A 19643-nucleotide genomic window follows, 5' to 3' on the forward strand; every position below is an offset into this window, starting at 1 on the left:
CCCCCTTCCCGCTCCCCGGCAGGCGAGGGGCTCCTGTGCAGCTCTGGGGATGCTGCCGGTTCCCCAAGACTGTGTCAGCAAATGGCACCAGGATGACAGCCACCCTAAGCCTGGGGTAGGGTGGAGAAGCTGTCCCAAGCAGCTGGGTGCTGGGCAAGGAGGCTTTGTCCCTCTGTCCCACATTGGACCATGAGAGTCACTCAGACTTCAGGCTGGCAAATGTTCTCTCTTTCAGTGACATGTTTTCTTTGATCAAAAAAATATATAAGGAGAAACCTTCAGACTTGAAATGTCTGGACATTTAGAAAATATTTCATAATTTCCCCCGTTTTATATATATATATGCATAAACACATTTTACACTTTATTATATATTTTATGTATATATAAAACAAGACAATACTTTTATATGCATATATAAAAGGTCATCCAGGAGTTTTTACAGTGGGTCCTGCCACAGTGCTGTGGACTGAACTGGCACTTGCTGCCTCTTAGGTGTGTGTACTGAGCCCTTCATCCTTCCCAGCACATCCCAGCACATCTGCAAACGCAGCGTCGCTTGCAGGAGCTCGCTCCCTTTCTGCCTGGCCCCCCTGACCCTCTAGACTCCTGGCTTCTCCTGCATACACTGTTTTCTTCTCAATATAAAATATCTGTGGCTGAGCTTATCTGGGAGGTACAGTCGGTACAAACCAGCCATTCATCCAGCCCCCGGGCAGAGACATTAGAATCTGCGTGGAGCACACTGGGGCTGTGTCCTTTAATGTACAGCCAAGACGAACCATTGGTCCTATGGAAAAGTCCCAGATCCATGGTTTATGAGCTCAAAAGCCCGGCTGGCTCAAGGAGCAGCTCCACAGTCGGCTGCGAGCACTCTCAGAGCTGCCTGCGTTCAAAGCGGCCTAGAAACGACGTGACTGTGGTTAGCGCAGCACAAAGCCCAGCTGCTCTGCAAAGAGTCCCGGTAGTTTTTGGGCCACATCCCCCTGTTGTGGCTGTTGGCTGCAAAAATGGGCAGAGCCCCTCTGCATTTGCCTTGCAGGTATTCAAGACACCAGTGGCCTGATAGGCAATAGGTCTGAGAGCAAAACAAAGGCGTTATCTCATTACTCAGAGATCCATAAGGGCTGCCCCAAACAAGGAATCTATGAAACGTAGATGTGGCACTTAGGGACATGGTTTAGGGGTGGGATTGGCAGTGTTAGGTCAACGGTCAGACTCGATGACCTTTTCTAACCTAAATGATTCTATGAGTCTATGATGTTTTTGGGTTTGCAGACCTGATTTCCAAAAGCACCAGGCAAAAGCCTGCTCTCTTGCTGCTGTCCCAGTCTCAGCTTGGAGCCCTCAACAGCCCAAGATGACCTTTTCAGATGCCTTAATGGAAAACCTGTGCCCAACAGGCTCAGGATAAATAAGTATCCAAGTGCTCTCCCAGCTAAAACCATTGCTGCCGGAGGAGCTAGTCCCACTTCTTGAGAAGAGCATTTTTAGTGATGTGGCTTCAGAAGATTTTGCATGTCACCAACGTGACTTGCTCACACTGCTGCAAGGTCCCAACCTGGCATCACCCTGTCTGCACGGCAGTGAGGCCAACTGAGGATTCCAGAGAGGAGCCTCCCACTCTTTTTTTAAAAGCAGAGCTGATATTAAAGGAAATTATCAAGAGTAATATTTCAGGATTTAACTCTTCAAAGAAGCAAACTCTTCCCCTAGAGTCCTTTCCCTGCGTAGAGCAGAAGGAGAAGGTGCCAGGTAGGACACAGAAGTATCCTGGTGCCAGGAGTGACAGCAGTGCTCTGCTGTCCAGTAGCTGCCAGCCAGCCACAAACTTTGGAAACTGGGGGTAGGGAGAATGAAGGAACTGGTAGGGACCCTGCTTTCATTCCCAGCAGGAAATGTAAATCTGAGAGAAGTCCAGAAGCTACAGGCTGGAACAGATCAGGTCCACTTTCCCTTCCAGATATTTATTGGGACAACATCCTCCAACTCCAGGAGATGTTTCTGCTGGGGACAGTTACTGAGGGCCATCAGAAACTGCAGTGGACAGACGATTTCTGATGTTCTCCACAGAAGCCAAATGTACAAGCACAGGTTTTCATTCTGGGCACTCCCTGCATCACTTGAGGCATCTGAGCCTCAGCCTTAGACAGAGTTTCTTTCTACATCACTGCTTACAGTGTTTTCCAAGAACACCAGTTCACAAGCAGCATCATTGATTTCTTCTAATTATAAATCCTATAGAAAGTTTTCAGCTTGCAACAGTCAGTTTTCCTCTCAGTGGAGCCAATAAAAGTTAAGAGTTGCTCCCTGGTTACTGTCATTACAACAATAAAAAGGCGGAGTAATTGAAAAGTAAATCAGGGAAACTGCCAGTTTGGAGAGCAATGATAATAGAAGAAATTACCTGGGAGCCCAAGCCCAGTGCAAAATCTTGTTTCTGGCTGCACCGAGCTGCAGCCTGTTCTGGACAAACGCCTGTGCTGATACGCGTATACTGAAAGACATGCCTCCTGTATGCATGCACTGGAGCATAGACCAAAGCAGGAGCAATGGCCATATGCTGGCCAACAGGCCAGACATGAGCCAACAAGGGTGACTGTGAACCCCATCTGAGATGGCTCCTCTTCCTAAAAGGCAAAATGCCAATAGAACAACTGAAAAAGCAATTTCTCCCTATATTAGCATCAAGCTTAAAAGGAAGAGCTGGAGATGCAGCAACAGACGCGTGTTTGTCAAGAAAACCATTGTTTCCCACTAGACAGATTAACCAGTACAGGAAGAGCCCAAGCCCCACAAGTCATTACTGTTTCAGCATTGCTGAGATTAGGCAATAAGCATGGTGTTTGTAATCCAGGTAGCTTGGAGCAAAGCAACAAGTAACATCAAAGCTCTGCGAAAGCTTGTTAGTGGCAATGCTGGAATAGAGGGGGACCAGCAAAGACACAGAGTCTGTGAGTACTTCTAGGAAATAAGTCCTAAGGAGGCTCACACATCCCTGCAGATATCTTCAAAAAAGTAAAGAGCAGGTCTCAGAGACACTGCCCTGGGCTGTGAAGCACTCCCAGGGGTGAGCAGCCATCTGGGGATGGGTGAACATGACTTTTGGACAGCTTCTAGAAAGACTTCCCTGAAGGGGGAAAAACCAAGCCCATAAACAACAGCAAATTAAAAAAAAAAAAAATAAAGTTTTTATTGGCCTCAGAGAACTGTCCCTGAGCCAAGAACAGGAAGAAAACTCCAGCACAGGTTGGACGTCAGCCCCGGATGAGATGGGATGGGGTAACCGCATGCAGACAGGCTGCTCCTGCGACCACCAGGATGAAATTATGGGTTTGGCATAGGGGTGGACTCAGGAAGACACTGGGGCTCAAGTTCAGGCTTGAGTTTCCCCAAGACAAGGACTCAAAAGGAATGAAGGATTGGGTGGAAGGCGAGAAATCATTGCTTTTACCTCCCCGGTGCTGGTGTACAATCAGCGCTGCAGAAAGCTGACCAGGAGTGCTGCAAACCCCGGGCAGCCTCAAGGCACTCTGCAAACCTCCACTAATGACACCCCCCGACACCGCTGTAAGGCAACTGTATGAATTAACCCCCTTTTCCACACCTCCAGTTGCCAAGAGAAACGCTTTTCATAATCATGCTGGTGGTGAAGCAGACAGCTGCTCGATTTTTACTTGCTCTTTTAACATTAAAGAAAGCAGAATATGGGTGGTGAGATTTCCTCACGCACAACAAAGCAGGCTGGAAATTTGTGCCTAAATACTTAAGGGATTTGCAATCCGGCTTTGAACCGTGCAACAAGGAGCCACCGGTGACAATTGTGTGCTCGCTATTTTTAGCTGGACGGCGTGAACGCTGAATCTCTGCGGAACAAGGACAGCAGCAAAACCACCAAACGCACCAGACTTGCTTTTCAGAGAACTCCTCTGGGGCAAAAACAGGAACTTTGGCTTTTGCTCCTGCTGTCCATTTTTCCACAGATTTTCTGCACCAGGTTTTTGATTGTTGCAGAAAATAAACAAATAAATAGAATTATAGATATCAGCGCTTCTAAAGATAGATGGATAAATATATATAGATGGGTGCAAATCTGATCATACACACACAGCTATGCATAAATATTCTGGGGTCCAGATTATAAACAAAGTACACTTAGTTTTCTTGGTTAACTGCTTTAAGGATTAACAGTTTTGCATCTGTGCAATGAGGTGTGCAGCAGTGGTCAGGGCAGACGACCCTAGATAACACACCGAGCAGCTCAGCGCTGATAAGGTTTGTCCTGTCCTTATCAGGCTGTGGGGAAAGGAGGAGGAATTTCTTGCTGTACTGTTTCCGAAATGCTGGGGGTGACTTGGAGCGTTTCCATCCTTCTTTACTGACTGCACCAGAGAGACCGGTCTCCTCACCTGCACTGCAAGCCAGCCTGTGCAAGCTCGCTCTTCTGCACCATTAGCAGATATTAATACCATGAACCTCACACATGTGCAAAGTTCCTCTGCTGCAAAAAAAATCTCCATTTCTGCATATTCTCGTCATCTGGTTTTAGTATCTGGTGTGTGTAAAAACAACATTTACCTCCTGTATCTACAGCAGAAGTCAGCTAAGAGGGGAAAGAGGGGCTCTTGATCAGGGAGTGTGGCGATAGCATGAGGGGGAACAGTTTTAAGCTGAAAGAGGGGAGATTTAGGTGAGATATCAGGAAGAAATGTTTTCCTGTGCGGGGGGTGAGGCAGTGGCCCAGGTTGCCCAGAGAAGCTGTGGACGCCCCATCCCTGGAGGGGTTCAAGGCCAGGCTGGATGAGGCTTTGGGCAACCTGGGCTGGTGGGAGGTGTCCCTGCCCATGGCAGGGGGTGGGACTCGATGATCTTGGAGGTCCCTTCCAACCCAAACCATCCTGTGATTCTATGCTTCTCTGTTTGTTCTTGCCACACAGGCACAACTGGAGAGTTAGAAGGCAAAAAGGGGCAAATTCAAGGTTGTGGCTCACAGCAAGGTGTAAGAGCTACCAGAGGAGTCTCTTGGGGTTTAATCTCTGCTGGGATGGCCAGGACTGATACTGGATTGCTGCATCTCCAGCCTGGAAGACCATCCCTGGCACAGGGCTGTGTTTCTCTACTGCTCTGCCGGCATTAAGTAAGCTGGCAAGAGCTCCAGCAACATCCATTTGCAACCTTCACACTGTTAGTGTTAAATGAATCCAAAAGAGCAGAATTTGCAAAGTTATATTGAGGTGTTGAAATGAGGTGGGAAAAAAAATCCCAAGTAGGGAACTGCATTATGCCCACATGCTTCTCTTCCTCTGAGCTCCATGCTTGATACCAGTGGCTAAGTCTGACTTGATCCTCTTCCCACAGTTCGACATGCAGAGGATAACACTGGAAGAGCTGAAACACATCCTCTACCACGCCTTCCGGGACCACCTAACGATGAAGGACATCGAGAACATCATTATCAATGAGGAGGAGAGTTTAAACGAAAACTCTGGCAACTGCCAAACAGAGTTTGAAGGTAAGAGAGAAAGTTTCTGTGCTTGGGTGCGATTATTCTCTTTCTGTTTCATCTGTAAAACTCAGTCTGATCAGTGACGTGCAATGGGCAAGCACAGAGTTAGGATGGAGTTATTTTACACCGAGTATCAATGACACACTTAGAGAGCTCAAGAGCTGCCGTTAGCCTTCTTCCATGTCATCTAAATAAAGCTGAGTCTGTTTCAGGCAGGGGGATGAGCTAGTGGGTGCTTTGCCTTTCAGCTCTTCTTTCTCTGGTGGGATGCAGGCAGAGGGATGTGCAGCCCCATCTAAGAGAGCCTTAATTTCCCTTCAGAAATATGCGTAGCTCTCTCAGCCTGTCGTGGAAAGACTTCATTGGCGCTGGGTCCTGCTCTAGCAAGCTGTGTGAGGCTCCACCAATTTTCTGTTGTCCTTCCACAAAGAGGTCTTCTGCGCTGGATTCCCAGTGAGCAGCTGGGGAGAGTCCTCTCCCTGCATTGTAACATCAGCAACGAGCAGAGACGGTGCCTCTGCACCCTCCCATCCTGCACACCTCTTGTTCGGCGCTGTTGGGACCACGGGTGTAAGGCTGCAATATTCTACACCAGAGCACCACAGGACAGCTCATCACAACGCATGTCAGAGTGTCTGCAAGGTCAAGGTCTAAGCAATCCTTGGAGGCAGCTAGAGAAAGGGAATCATTTTGTTTTGGCAGCTGTTGCTTAACACAGCCTCCTCTCAGCAGTGCCTCAAGACCATTGATCAGCAGCTGGGATCAGACACAACCTCAGCTTTTGCAGTGGGTTTTGCACTTTGAATAGAAGTAACACTGGCAAGAACATTCCCCATTTTAAGGCAGCTTCAGAGAAGGATTTTCTTGGCCAGGGAACTTGTGCTGCTCCGAATGACTGAACAGATATAAATCAAGTGCAGAAAAGTCTGGGAAGATACCAGCAGAGAATCTCGGGGTTTGTACATATCACTCTGGGACAGCTGCTGTGCTTTCCCACCCACAGCGATGCCACTTTATATTTGGGGGGAAATCCTGATACTATGAGGGGTCACATAGCCTCTGAAAGGACAGCAGGCAGGGACACTGAAGTGTCTTTAGAACAAAACAAAAATATTAGTGCAATTCTAAGCCTGGCTAATTAATGGGATTCAGGAGCTATATCCAGCACACTCACCCTCTGCTAAATACTGCAGAAAAGATGTAGAAGAGCACAGCTGAATTCTGAAAAGCCTGCAGCAGGGAGGCAAGCAGAAACACTCTTCAAATCAAGCCAAAGCCAAGCAGCTTGCCTTTCTTTTCTTTTCTTTTCTTTTCTTTTCTTTTCTTTTTCTGCTCCTCCTGGAGAGTGGCAGGGAGGAAGAGATCCTTACTTACATCAATGGAGTTGTTAGTCCCCGGTGACCTGCTGATTCAGTGGAGAGGTACGCCAGCTGTCACTGCAGCGAGAGGCACGCAGGCTGCTTTCAGCTTCGGTACTTGGGTGAACTATCCCAGTTGCAAAAAAAAAATAAATATATATATAGGGTCCGAAAAGCGAAATGCTCAGCATGTCATTTTGGAAGTCCCAGCTTCCAAAAGTACAGCAGGAACAGCTTTTCTCGTGGGATGTTGGCATTGCTGGTGCTAGGCAGAACCTAGAAGCAAAACAGACCCTTTTTTAGATGTTTTTAGAAATAAACACACACACAAATCCACCAGAGAATAAAGATCAACTGAGTGTTGTCAACAAAGATGCAAAGTTCTGCTTCAGGTCCCAGAAGAAGGGGATGGTTCTCGTCCATGGCAGCTCTGACATGAGCATTTCTCCCAGGAAAGGCAGGCTGGGAGCTGGCTGCATCCCTGCAGCTCTCCAGGCTGGACATGCCATTACCTGAGACACCTTCTTAGACCCTTGGCATTCCCATTTCCCAGACACCAAGATCCCTACAGGGCTCAAAAACAGAAATTATAGACCCTTGTGTCATGGGTCAATGGCACTAAGGGTGAGCTGTAAGGAAGGTTGGAGAGCATCTCAGTCTAAATTAAATGGCTTTAATTTAGACTGTTTTAAATGGCTGTACAGAAGGGTTTTCCTGTAAGTCAGTGACCCCTTACTCACTTCTTAATTAGTGGAGTGAAGGAGATGCTTTTTGGGTATAGTTCCTCAAGCTTATTTTAGGTGCTACCTTGGGAGATGAATTGCACCTTAAAAAGCACCTATTTCTTTCAACTGCAGAGGCAGCCTAAAGGGACTAGCTTAGAGGCTCACATCTATATTTAATGTACGTTTCATCTGCCCCAATGAAGTGCCTTTAATTATGGGTAGGAATAAAGCCCAGCTGAGCCCTGATGGTTTTCACTGAGATTTGGGAATGGCCCCTAAAGGAAGAGCCATAGCAGGTATTTTCAGTAGTACCTTGCCAAAATGGGGCATCTCCACTTGCTGTCACCTCTGGGTATGTTCTTGCCATCAAAGAGAAGCCCTGAAACCCTTCTCCATCCTGTGGACAGAGACATCACCCCTTTTCCACACCTGGGGTTAGCTGGCTCAGCCCCACCAGGTGCTGAACAGCTGTACAGGTAACATCGCCACTGCTACAAGTATGTTCAAATTTCTGTCACACTCACAATTTTGCCATCTTGGCTTCTTGTCATCATAAGGTCTTTACAACGATGTAATATTATTGCTATAATAACACGGACAATATACCTTATCTCTCTCTCCCACACTCATAAACACACACAGCCACACACACTTTAACCCAACTACAACATTCATATTATGGCCAGGGACAAGCCCCAGGTTTTGTTCAGTTCACTCTGAACATGAGAGTCATTTTTGAGACGTCAGATCTAGGCTTACATTACAACTTTTTCCTCCTACACATTTCTCGGGGTTTTCATTTGCCTTCTTCTTGATGAAGAGCAAAGCAATGAAAACGCTCCACTCCGCAGTACGAGCAGCCCACACCAGCCCCGCCGATAAAGAACACAACCAGAAGGGAGGCATGGTTATGTCTTTAGCCTTTCTCTCAATTTTTATTAATGCTTAGGGCAGGAGAATGGAGTTGAGAGCCAAGAATAGTGTATGTTTTAATGAGAAGAGACACAAGAAAAGGACAACTGTTTGCAGCAACGTTGTACTACCAAAAATTTATAGTGCAAAAAATCATTTGTCTGGCAGTTCCCTTTATCTGAACACGACATTAAGCTCGTGGCAAACAAGAGAGCCGGCTGGTTACGGTGACCCATGCTGTCTGCCACGGGTATTTCATCACCAGCCCTGACAGTCACATTAACTGGATGTACAAGAGCTGCCTCAGCTCCCCTCGCTGCTCCCCCAGACAAGCACTAGGACCATCCACTGCTCAACTAAGGGTTTGGGAATGAAAAACTGACCTCTTCAAATGAAAAGAACTCCAGCCAGCCAGAGAAAGCAAATATCGCTCACCTTTGGCAGGGTTATGACAGAAGCCTCTATAAATACACTGTGGCTGTTCATGTCAACAAGCATTTTTGTGCAGGCGAGAAGGATCTCAGCACTTACTCTGACCATCTCACCCTCCCCATGGGCATCGTGACCAGCCTGACAGCCACAGGCAGTGGGCTGATGCACCCTGAAATGGGCTGGACCCATTAACCCCATGTCTTGGAGAAGAAGTTGTAGTGACAGTAGCTCTGATTCTGCCACCCAGTCACACCATGGTGAGTCCTCCTTGCCAGCGAGTTCTCTGCATGTTGAGAAGATGAAGGATGACCCAGTCTTGATTTACCTTTGCTTCTTGAGATCTCATTTACATTGGATAGCCTGGGAGTTGCTCTCTCTCTTAAGAAGAGGCTGGGGCACCTCCAGAGGAGCTTCAGGCTCTGACCGTGTTCAAGGAACCAGGTCACGTCCAAACCCCTGGATGTCCCATGGGTATTAAAAACTCCTGCTGGCAACCAAATGCAAAACAGATCGAGCATCCAGCACTGCGACAGTGCCAGCTATGGAAATCAGCAGGGAAAAGCACAGATGCCGTGCTCAGATGATTCTGAGACATGAGAGTATTGAGGGCAAAAGCTCACCAGTGAGCACAGGGCAAATAGGTCTTCATATTTAAAAGAACAGTTCACAAGGCAGCACGTAGTCTTGTTTACAGTGAAGAATTCAATAACTCCAGGTTCTTTGTCTCCCTGTGGTTTGTGAGGGGACAGATGAATGGTAATACTCACCTTCCTGCTGGAGTAACCAACCAAGAGCAAGAGGGTCTCTCTGGGTCTGCAACACCTCTACATTTCAGCACAGACCTTTCCCCTTTCTTCTGAAGTTATTTGGTAGGTTATCTGGTGATGTGATGTACCTTCAGTAGGTGAAGAACAATAATGATGACTTACCTGCACCCTGCTACCTTAAAGCTCTATTTTCACTTGATGGCACAACAGAAGACTGAAGAAATTATTCAATTCAGGAACACTCCCGCAAGAAACACTGAACATGTTTTATTCTTTCCCTTTGAACAGGAGAGTTGCCATCACAAAAAGCCTTGTCCAGTCTTTGACTGCAGCTCCCAGTCAGCACCAGAGCCCCACATTGAATGGCAATGCTGACTGTGATGGCTCATGTCACTGTTTTGTCTGCTGGCTGGGAGTGCTTTCAAAGTACCGAAATAATAGAAAAATAAACAAAGAAACAACTAAAGCTGTGATTTAACAAGCTTTCCAAAGTGCTGGGGCATCATGCACAAATCCAAGGAACCACAGTATTGATTCCGTGTGCATTATAAAAGCCAGCAGAGGAATCAAGGAGTAGAGCAGCAGGAGCAGAAAGCAAGTGATTGAGGAGAGCTGCTGGAAGGGGCATTTCATTATCTGCACAGAATATAGCGAGCCCCTCGGAGCGCTGGCAGTGCCGTGTTTCCCTACCCTGGGCAGTCTGACTCCAAGGGCTGCCTAATGAGGGCTGATGGTGCCTCGGGCGCTGAGCTGGTGCTGGGGGACCGCGTGGGAACGGGGATTAGGAGACAGGCAATGCTAAATCCTGGCCAGAGGAAGTGAGCGGGGATAAACAAGTGTTCAAAATGCAGCATCCTGTGCTCCCTCCTCTTCGTGCAATGAGGTTCAAGCCTGGATCAGAACAAGGGTTTTTTTCCATATATTCTAAAAAAAATCCTCCTGGACTTTTCCAAATGTGGGCACTTGGAGCCTTTTCTTGGTTGCATTTTAGGTTTAATGTAATTCTGAGCTTGTTGTCGACCACCTGAAAGTCTCCCATCAGCACAAGTATGACCATCCACTGGAAAAAGGGGGTGGGTGCATCTCTTCTCAGGCCAAAACAAGACTGAACTATCTGTCCCGTGTGTGAGGATATTCTGGCTTTCTGTGATTGTCTCAGGGGACCTTCAGAGCCTTTTCTAACAGATTAATCCTCATGGTACCCCAATACCACATACTGGTCTGATGTTCATAGGTAGGGAGACTAAGACAGAGACATGAACTGTCTTTAGTGAGTCACAGCATGAATCCTCGTTGATGAACTTAAAAAAAAAAATAAATAAATACTAAGTCAAACACTAAAAATCCCAAACCTGCCTGCATTTTAACTGCTGCAAATTACTCTCACCTCTTTTTGACGGTTATTCTGCAGGCATTCATTTGAGAAGGTTCTTAATAAGTCTGATTTTGCTTGGGCACAGAAAACCTAAAGACAGTTTGGAAGAATGACTAACGTGCTGTGCACACTCATGGGAACTATCACAGTGGGGTTTTAAGTGTTGTCAGGGAGCACAGCTTGAATCTCTGCTCATTCCCAGTAACTGGAAAAACCTGGATGAGTTTAAGGGGAGTCACAGAAGACCAATATTCTCAATTAAAGAACTTTAGAGAGAACTTCATAAAGGTCTTGAAAGAAATACACAGATAAACTGAAACACATCTACAAGCATTTGAAGGGTTTAAAAGCCAAGGTGAGAGAGAAAGGACTTGTTGCCCAGGGGAGGTGGTAGATGGTCCCTGGAAATATTCAAGGTCGGGTTGGACGGGGCTCTGGGCAACTTGATCTAGTGGAAGATGTCCCTCCTCACTGCATGAGGGTTGGACCAGATGACCTCCATGGTCCCTTCCAACTCAAACTATTCTATGATTCTATGACTTCCTGCAGTGTGAGAAGGTGGTCTCTTAGGAAAAGCGGTTTGGAAGCAATGAAAGGTAAGGTGGATTATTGGGAACAGTCCCAGCGGGGAGAGGTATGACATGGTTGGCGCAGGGGAGGTGTGGACTAGAGGGTAATAATCAGAGGCAAAGGAGGATTTCTGAGCTCAGCTGATCCTCTGGAAAGCAAAACCATTACTTTGACTGAGCATCTCATCTTTCCCGTGTCTCCCCCGCAGTGCACGCCCAGAAGCAGAACAGACAGACCTGCGTCCGGAAGAGCCTTATCTGTGCGTTCGCCATGGCCTTTATTATCAGCGTGATGTTGATCGCGGCCAACCAGATCCTGCGGAGCGGCATGGAGTAGCCTCTCACCACGACACTGTGAACCAAACTGACCATGCATGCGCATGCCACCAGGTGAGCTTCCCCTGAACCAACTCTCACTCGGCAAAGAGACAGAGGCGGGCAGATAAAGCATCATTCGACAGGGAGCCTGAGGCCAGCAGCGTAACGTGTCTTGTGAATCAACTACATCCTTTTGGCAGGGACATAAAAGGGCTGTCTTAATGCTTTAAAGGTTTTGTTTCCTAATGCAATAAATACAAAAAAACCATACACAGGAGTCCCGAATTATTGCTTCGAAACAGCAATGGTAACTTGGAAGGAACTTTCACCCAGCAGCCTGTTCTGCAGTTTTAAGGAGGCACAGCCTCACGACCTATCACAGCGGGGCTGTCTTTTAACTTAGGGGCCAACTGACTATTTTGCGTAGCTCTCCGCTGGGCCCACATTCCCAGGAAGTTGATCGTAGCATTGCCACAAGCAAGTCCTGTTCGTTCTACTTCATGTACTCCAGCTTCACTATTTTTTTTCCCTTATGACCATGCCTTTGAGTTTATGGCATTAGAGGGGAGCTAAAGCATCCTTGTACAGTATTTTCAGGGTAAAAAAAGAGGAGAATTTGCCAGCATCATACAAAGTTTCTATTTTTGCTTCGCAAACTCCGCCTTTGACACAAGACTGTGGGGTAGTGTAAGTCTGTTTGCCATTTTTTCCTACCATGAATGAAGGCTTAAGAAGCACCACCTGCTTTCACCCATGGGCATTTCTGAGATTTGTGCACAGTCTTCCAACCGACTCTGCAACCACCAGCGCCAGTTAAACCTCCCTCCATTTGGTCCTGTCTGCATCTTCAACAGCATTTGCTTGCCAGCAGTTTTGCCTTTCTTCTATATCGGTCTTCAATAACCTTATGTGAGATGAAAATCATGAGGAAAGCTCAGAAAGAGCTTTCTCTCCTCCTTGCCTGCCCAACTTTTATTTATTTCATCCTATACGACCTGGTCGTGATCTGCAGTGATACCTCCATGTCAGACAGCTTCTCATGGGAGAAGTTATGTTTTCACCTACACGGTAGCGTGTAGTTTTGACCAGCCAGCTGCTCCAGTCCCTCCCAGGAGCCATCCCACCACCACCACCACCATAACCACCACCCCACGGGCAAGCTCCAAGGAGGGTAAGCCAAAAAGCAGACTGTGGGAAGAGAAGAAGGAATAAAACTAGAGCCTACTGCCATACATTATGTACTGTGTCAGACTTTCAGATCCTGCAAGTGTTGGGTATTTTTCCTGACAGAGTTTTTAATGAGCAGCAAGGGGAAGGTGGAGTGATGCAGATTGGAGACACAACACGTCCCATGGAATGTGCAAGGACTGGGCGAGCCTGGAGCCAGGATCACACTGGAAAGCATTTTTCCTTCTAAACTGGACACAAATCCTTGCACTACCTTTGGATGAACTGTGCACCTGTGGGTCACCCCAGGAGAGATCTGCTTTCCTTGCCTTCATGGGAGAGGCTTCCCAGCTGGTGCTCATGGAGCCAGCATGGGGAGCGCTCCGGGGAGGTCCATCGGAGTGTCGGTGGCTTCGTGGTGCTGGCTGGGCAAGCTCCAGAAACCCCAAGGAACAGCAAGATCTTGCTCCTGTACATGCAGATGACTGTTTCTTGTGTCACGAGGGGACAGGATGGCTCTCCAAGGGACTGCAAACCACAAGCTTCCCTCATCCTGCACAGCAGCCATCAGCTTAAGCTTGGATCCATCCCAAAGACTCATTTCAGGTCTTTCTTTGATTACAAGTTTGATCAATAAGGTTTTCAACCTGTGTTTTTTTTTCAGTAGCCTAATTTAAAAATCTGCTTCTCATTGTTCTATCATCATGCCTTGAAACTCATGTCACTGCTTTGGGTTTTGCCTTTAGGTGTGTGTCTCAGTCGCCCACCTCTGCATTGGTGCCATTTTCCTGTTGCCCCCTCCATCACTGAAGAGGACAGCCGTCTTTTCCAGAGCAGCCGAGTTGGGGTTTTTTTCTGCCTTTCACAAGCACACACTCCTGTATTTCTGTTCTACTGTGACTAATAGAGGTCAAGTGCAAAATATTCTGCAAAAATTGTTACATCTCTCAGAAGATGGAGAGATTTATGTTTGCTGTAGGGTAGCAGCAAACTTCAAACCAACAGCGGAAAAAATCTTAGGCGAGTTCTGAGCACAGGGTTTACATTGCTGGGAAGCCAAGGCATGATCCCAACACTCGCTGCACTGGACATTGCAGATAACGAGCTTTGAGATCATTTTAAGGAAACTGTCATCCACATTTTTGGGTCACAGGGGCATAAGAAAATGTGGCAGCAGTGGAAAAAAAGTCTAAATGTTACTAGCCACTGAGTAATCCTTTTTTTTTTTTTTTTTTTTCCCTGGGACTGTGCTGAAGTGAACGTGGGCAGCAGGGGCAGATGGGGAAGGAGCAGAGAAGTGGGCACCAACCCACCACCCCTGCTCTGCAACAGCAGAAGCACGAGGCAGAGCGGTGCCTCTTCGCTGAGCCCAGAAATGCAAGCTAGAACACATAGACCAGGCATCTCTCCATATTCTTCTCACTTGTCTGACAGCTAATAGCAGGCAGACTCCAACTATAACAGCTACCTTACGAACAAGATGTTCTTTTGCATTCATTGAAGCTTTTTGGAAGGGTCCATGATTTCTACATGCATGCTCCATAAAAACCTTTGTAAATACAGTCATTTTTCAGCATAATTCTTCACCTTGAAGATCCATTTGTAAAACCAAACCTATAATCAATATATTGGTAAAAGCCATAGCCTGGTGTCAGTAGAGTTCATTGCAAAACTCCCCACTGATGTTACTGGGTACAGGATTTGGAGGGGTTTGGGGTTTGCTTTTTCTGTAGGGAGCCCAATTTATCCACTATGAACCAGCTTCATGTCTTGCCAGAGGTCTCCTTTTCCTTCCCAGAGCAGCCTTTCTCCATCTAAAGGTGTCTTGAAGAGATCCCTTCTTTAATCAGTCAGGCTCTTCAGGTAGCTAGTGGCAAGGCAGGATAGATCAGGATCCCTTCCTCTCTGCACAGTCTTTCCATGAACATCTTCCCATCCTTCCTAGCCAGCAGCATTGGACCTCTGTCTCTTACCTACCTCCCTGGCTCCATTTATGTAACAGCCATTTATCTTTTTTTTTTTCTTTTTTCTACACAAGAAGGCAAAAAAAGGGGGCTTTTTGTTGCTTTTACAGACAGTGGGTAAAAATAGAGCAGTAAAATTTTGATTGGAACCTGATGGCAAAAGCTTAGGTGGAAGAAAGTAGAAGAATCAAAGAAATAAAAATAAAAACCCCACATCCCATACTTTAAGAAAAAAACTCTATTTAAGTGCTAATTAACACACTTTAAAAAATACCCAGACTGCAGCAGTGCTAGGTAGAGCTGTCAGAAAAAGCACTAAACTTATACTCTTGCCAGTTACATGAGAATTTAAGTGTCTTTTCAGCACAGCAATTCTGTACGAAAAGGATATTGCTATGGCAACCCTTGCTGTTCGTGACATGTGTGCCACCGTGTCGGAGCGACACGCAGCAATTGCAGACGCACTCCCAGCCAAACCAAGGATGGACAAACAGCTCCCAACAGCACGGGACAAGCACTTCAGCTCATGGATTAGAGAATTAGCAAATTGTGAGCACCCCAAAGACAAGTCTGTTGGCTTAGCCACAAAAAAAAAAAAAAAAAAAAAAGTGTGCAAAATTAAACAGATTGATGTGCAGGGAAGGCTTTGAGATGGACGTGGTTATTTTAGCTTGGGAGAGGCTTTGGTTTGGTTTGGGAGTGAGTGGAAGCAAAGCAGGGTAAGCACCATACGACACAGGCCATCCTGTGCTTGTCGAGGACACTTTGGGCAGGTCCGTCATGGATGGATCAATCTCTGATGGGAAGGATTTGGGTTACTGCTCCTGCAAGGCACTGGGCTGCATCACTGGTAACCACTGACTTTAACCTTGAAGGCCCATAATGATTTTCAGACTCCTGGAGAAGCCAAGGAGGGAACAGCAAGCATGTGGCATTTCAGAGGCCAAGGGGAGGTGAATTCCACCAAAAGCTGCTTAACCAGCAAGTCCAAAGCCATGCTATAAGGTCAGTCATGAAGAAAGCCAGAGATGAGTTGCTGGGCAGGACAAGCACAGCACGGTGGTGGTGGCTTCTGCCCACCACAGGCTGTGCTACCCAAGGACTTCATCGGGGCCTGACCCTCAAGTCCACTACTGAGAAGTAATTTCTACTCAGATGCAATATCAACCATAATTTAAAGAATTAAACAGGATGGGCAAATGGGAGAACCTGGCTTTGTTAGGGAGAATTTGCTCCTCATGCTTCTGGAGGTCGTATAAAAGATAGCCGACAAGGAAAAAGTCATTCTTTGTATTTGATGGGTACCCAGCAATGTGCTGGTTACTGTTAGCAGACACCCTGTCCTGGTGCAGGTGCTTACAGACTCCCCAGGACATGGGTCACCTGTGAGGAGAAGGGTGGGAGATGGTGGGAGACCCACTACCTGCTCCCAGGTGAGCTGAATATTTGGGCATCATCTGGTGATTTGGATTTTGTACAGACTGTTCAGTGGTCATTGGGAGCGCACATATTGGGTATGGTGCACTGAGGGGGCTGGATGTTAGCTGCTTTACATGGGAGACTTCAGGCAACTTTATAAAAGAAATGTCCATAGACACTCAACTCTCTAAGCTGAGGTCAAGTGAACAGGGCTTTTTGGTCCTTCTCCCATAGGAAATAGGATAGCAGGCAAGCAAATCAAGAAAAAGTAGAAAGCCTTCCCAAGGATGCTACTCTGGATGGCTGAAGTCTGTTTAACAGACTTGGAAGAGCAAAGTACTTACTGGCAAACCCTTTTTCTCCATGGAAAGCACAGGAATATTATTTCACAAAAAAACCCACACTGCATCTTTCTGCCTGCTGCAGAAGACCAAAGCATCTCCTAGGACACCCAGAGGACTGTGATGGCTGTCCAAGGTCCATTGCTGGCTCTGCTTGAGATGACACACTGCTTTGTGAGGTGCCTGGTAGGAACAGACTCTCAGCTTTTTCCACTAAAGACTCTCTCCCCCTACATCATGCGCACGTGCACGGAGCAAGCAGCGTACAAAGGGCTGTCATTGCACAAAAGCAAGAGGTGCGCAGTCCCAAGCCAGGCTTAGATTTGCAAGGAGAGAAGCAGTAGGAGGAATACATTAAGATCACTAAGAATGAAGTTCCCTATTTTATCCACCCGGGTAATAAATTATTTAGTTTCTGCTTTATGGGTGACTATTTGAAAGGAGAAAAACCAACTCTTCTAAAATGAGAATCTGATGAAGTATCTTTTTTCTTGGCTCTGAATCATGCTTACATTCCACAGATGAAGATGTACAGAACTTGCTGGGTTTCAATATATTATTTTACTGTACTGTGTTCTGACAGTGCAATCACATTTCCCTGGCATCACTTAAAACCTATTACTTTCCCAGGAATTTAATACAGAAAAAGAAAAGGCTCACAACATATTCATCTCTCGGTATTGTCAAGTATTATCAGAACTGCATCTTGTTTTTCTCCAGTTCAAGTAGGATGTTTTAGGCAGCTCTAGGAAGCGTAGAAGTTTCACCAAGATCAAGATAGACAGAAAATCTGACAACATTTTAATTGGAAGAGTACTCCACTCCTCCCTCTACAGTGGCAGAAGTCTGAAAAACTCCCTCAATTTGTCATCTTCACTAGGAAAGAATTTCAGCCCCTGAGTGAGGAGAAGAGGGAGAAAGGAGGAAAAGGAAATCCTCTGGCTCTAAAGAATGGTACTTGACAATTTGATGATGAAAATACCATAGTTGTTTGGTTTTTGGTTTTTTTTTTTCCTTTTCTGTTAGGACAGACTTTGCAGCTTTTTTCATACTATATGAAATTGCCATTTTTTCCAACCAATTATTTCCTACAGCTGCTCATGGTCAGTCTTTGCCAGCATCATGAGTAATCAGCTTCAAATACTGCTATTTTTACAATGTTTTAGGTGCGATCCATAATACAGCTTTATCATCTGGTCTTCTGTCTTCATCAGCCAACAAGTAGACATTTGACCACCCCATTCAAAGCTGTTGAGGTGGCTCCAGTAGCTGCCCCTCTGGTCTTGCCAGCACTCAGGCATGTCTTGTCTCTCTTGTGAGGAGTCCTACGAAACCCAACCCATACAGCCCATGCGTTTGCAGCATCAGGCCCCTGGGGCTGCCATTTGACATCAATCTTCAAACACATCCATCAACACTCATATTGGACCAACCCAAGAACGGCATTACATCTCCTACCATCTCTTTCAGAGAAGCCAAAGTTATTTCAGCTTCATGCAGCAGCACTTGTTCTCTCAGCTTTTAATTGGGGTGGGGGGCAGAAGAGACGAAATTCCTCTCGGACTACAGGGTAAATCAGAAGTAATTCATTAGAGCTAATTGGCTTAAACTGGAATAGGCCCAGAATCCAGCCTGATGCCATTTAATCCATACTAGGATTTAAGTAATCAATGCCTCCTGATGAATCTCTAGGAAGTTTTTCACTAATACATGCATCTCCTTTTTGTCACCATTTCATCCCTCGCTGTTTTCAAGCCATTTACCGTTCATTGCTAAACTGGCCATTTTTCGTTTGTTGACAACAGACATGGCATTTTAATTAAACACAACAACTCACAAAGTCAGCAGCATAATGGTAAAAAAAAACAAAAACAAAAAAAAAAAAAACTTTGTACAAAATACTGTAAATATTAATATAAATGAACTTGGCATGCAACTTAAATAAATCCTATGTTATTGCGAGTTACCCGAGTGTATAAAGATGTGTATAAAGGAAAACCGAATGCCATATGTATCGGCTGTTTCCTCTAACCAAACACTACTGTAAATATATAATCTGTATAAAAAGATTTTAATTTTACCATTATTTATGCAATAGAAATAAAGGTTTTCTTTCTTTTGATGAGGGATGAAGTTTCTTTTTTTTATCATTTTGAAGCAGCCGTTGATATTTATTCATGCCCAAGTACAAAAGCAAAAGATAGATTTACATAAAATATTAGGACAGAGAGCCTTTCTTCCTTCTGAGGGATACATGAACATTTGGGGCTTTTATTTTGCTTTGAAAATAGATTTACATATTTTAAAGCCTTTTACTACAGGAAGAGCTCCTGGCTGAAGAGGTGCCTTGGCTGTTGGCACTTGCTTCAAAACTCAAACCCCTTTTTCTTATACCTACCAGAGAGTCGGAGCTCAGGTGGGCTTGGGTCCAGTGCGTTGCTGCTGGGAAGAGGACGTTGGCCACATGTTTTAATCCTGTCTCTTCTACTGACAAGGCTCCATACCACAAGAGCTGCTCTGTTAGGCTAAACTACACTCGCTTTGCCCTTAGCAAATCCCAGTCTCTTCATGTCACTGTAGACCGCTCTCCACAGCTACCAGTCCACCATGTCCTGCAAGCCCTTTGTCTGGAGAAGATGAGGATGAGGTTAATGATTATTCCCAAAATTGCTCTTAGTGGTGCCTAAATTAAAGCTCAAAGGGAAACAGCTGATGTAAGCAACTCATCTTCACCCAGGTGGACCCAATCACAGTGGCAGGACTGCTGGGACAGCCCGTGCCACCCCCACA

At 46.0% G+C, this 19643-nt stretch overlaps 1 protein-coding gene across 1 annotated transcript; it reads left to right on the plus strand.

Moving 5' to 3' along the window:
- Positions 1-5326: 5326 nt before the first annotated feature.
- On the plus strand, positions 5327-11981 carry LOC104470175 (calcium-binding protein 8-like; the record flags this gene model as incomplete). Its single annotated transcript, XM_010085007.1, has 3 exons — positions 5327-5512; positions 10771-10773; positions 11854-11981. Coding segments are annotated over 3 exons (317 nt in total), but the record flags the coding sequence as incomplete, so codon positions are not given.
- Positions 11982-19643: the final 7662 nt, after the last annotated feature.

The sequence above is a fragment of the Pterocles gutturalis genome, unplaced genomic scaffold, assembly GCF_000699245.1.
Source record: "Pterocles gutturalis isolate BGI_N339 unplaced genomic scaffold, ASM69924v1 scaffold25340, whole genome shotgun sequence".
In the NCBI taxonomy this organism is placed as follows: domain Eukaryota; kingdom Metazoa; phylum Chordata; class Aves; order Pterocliformes; family Pteroclidae; genus Pterocles; species Pterocles gutturalis.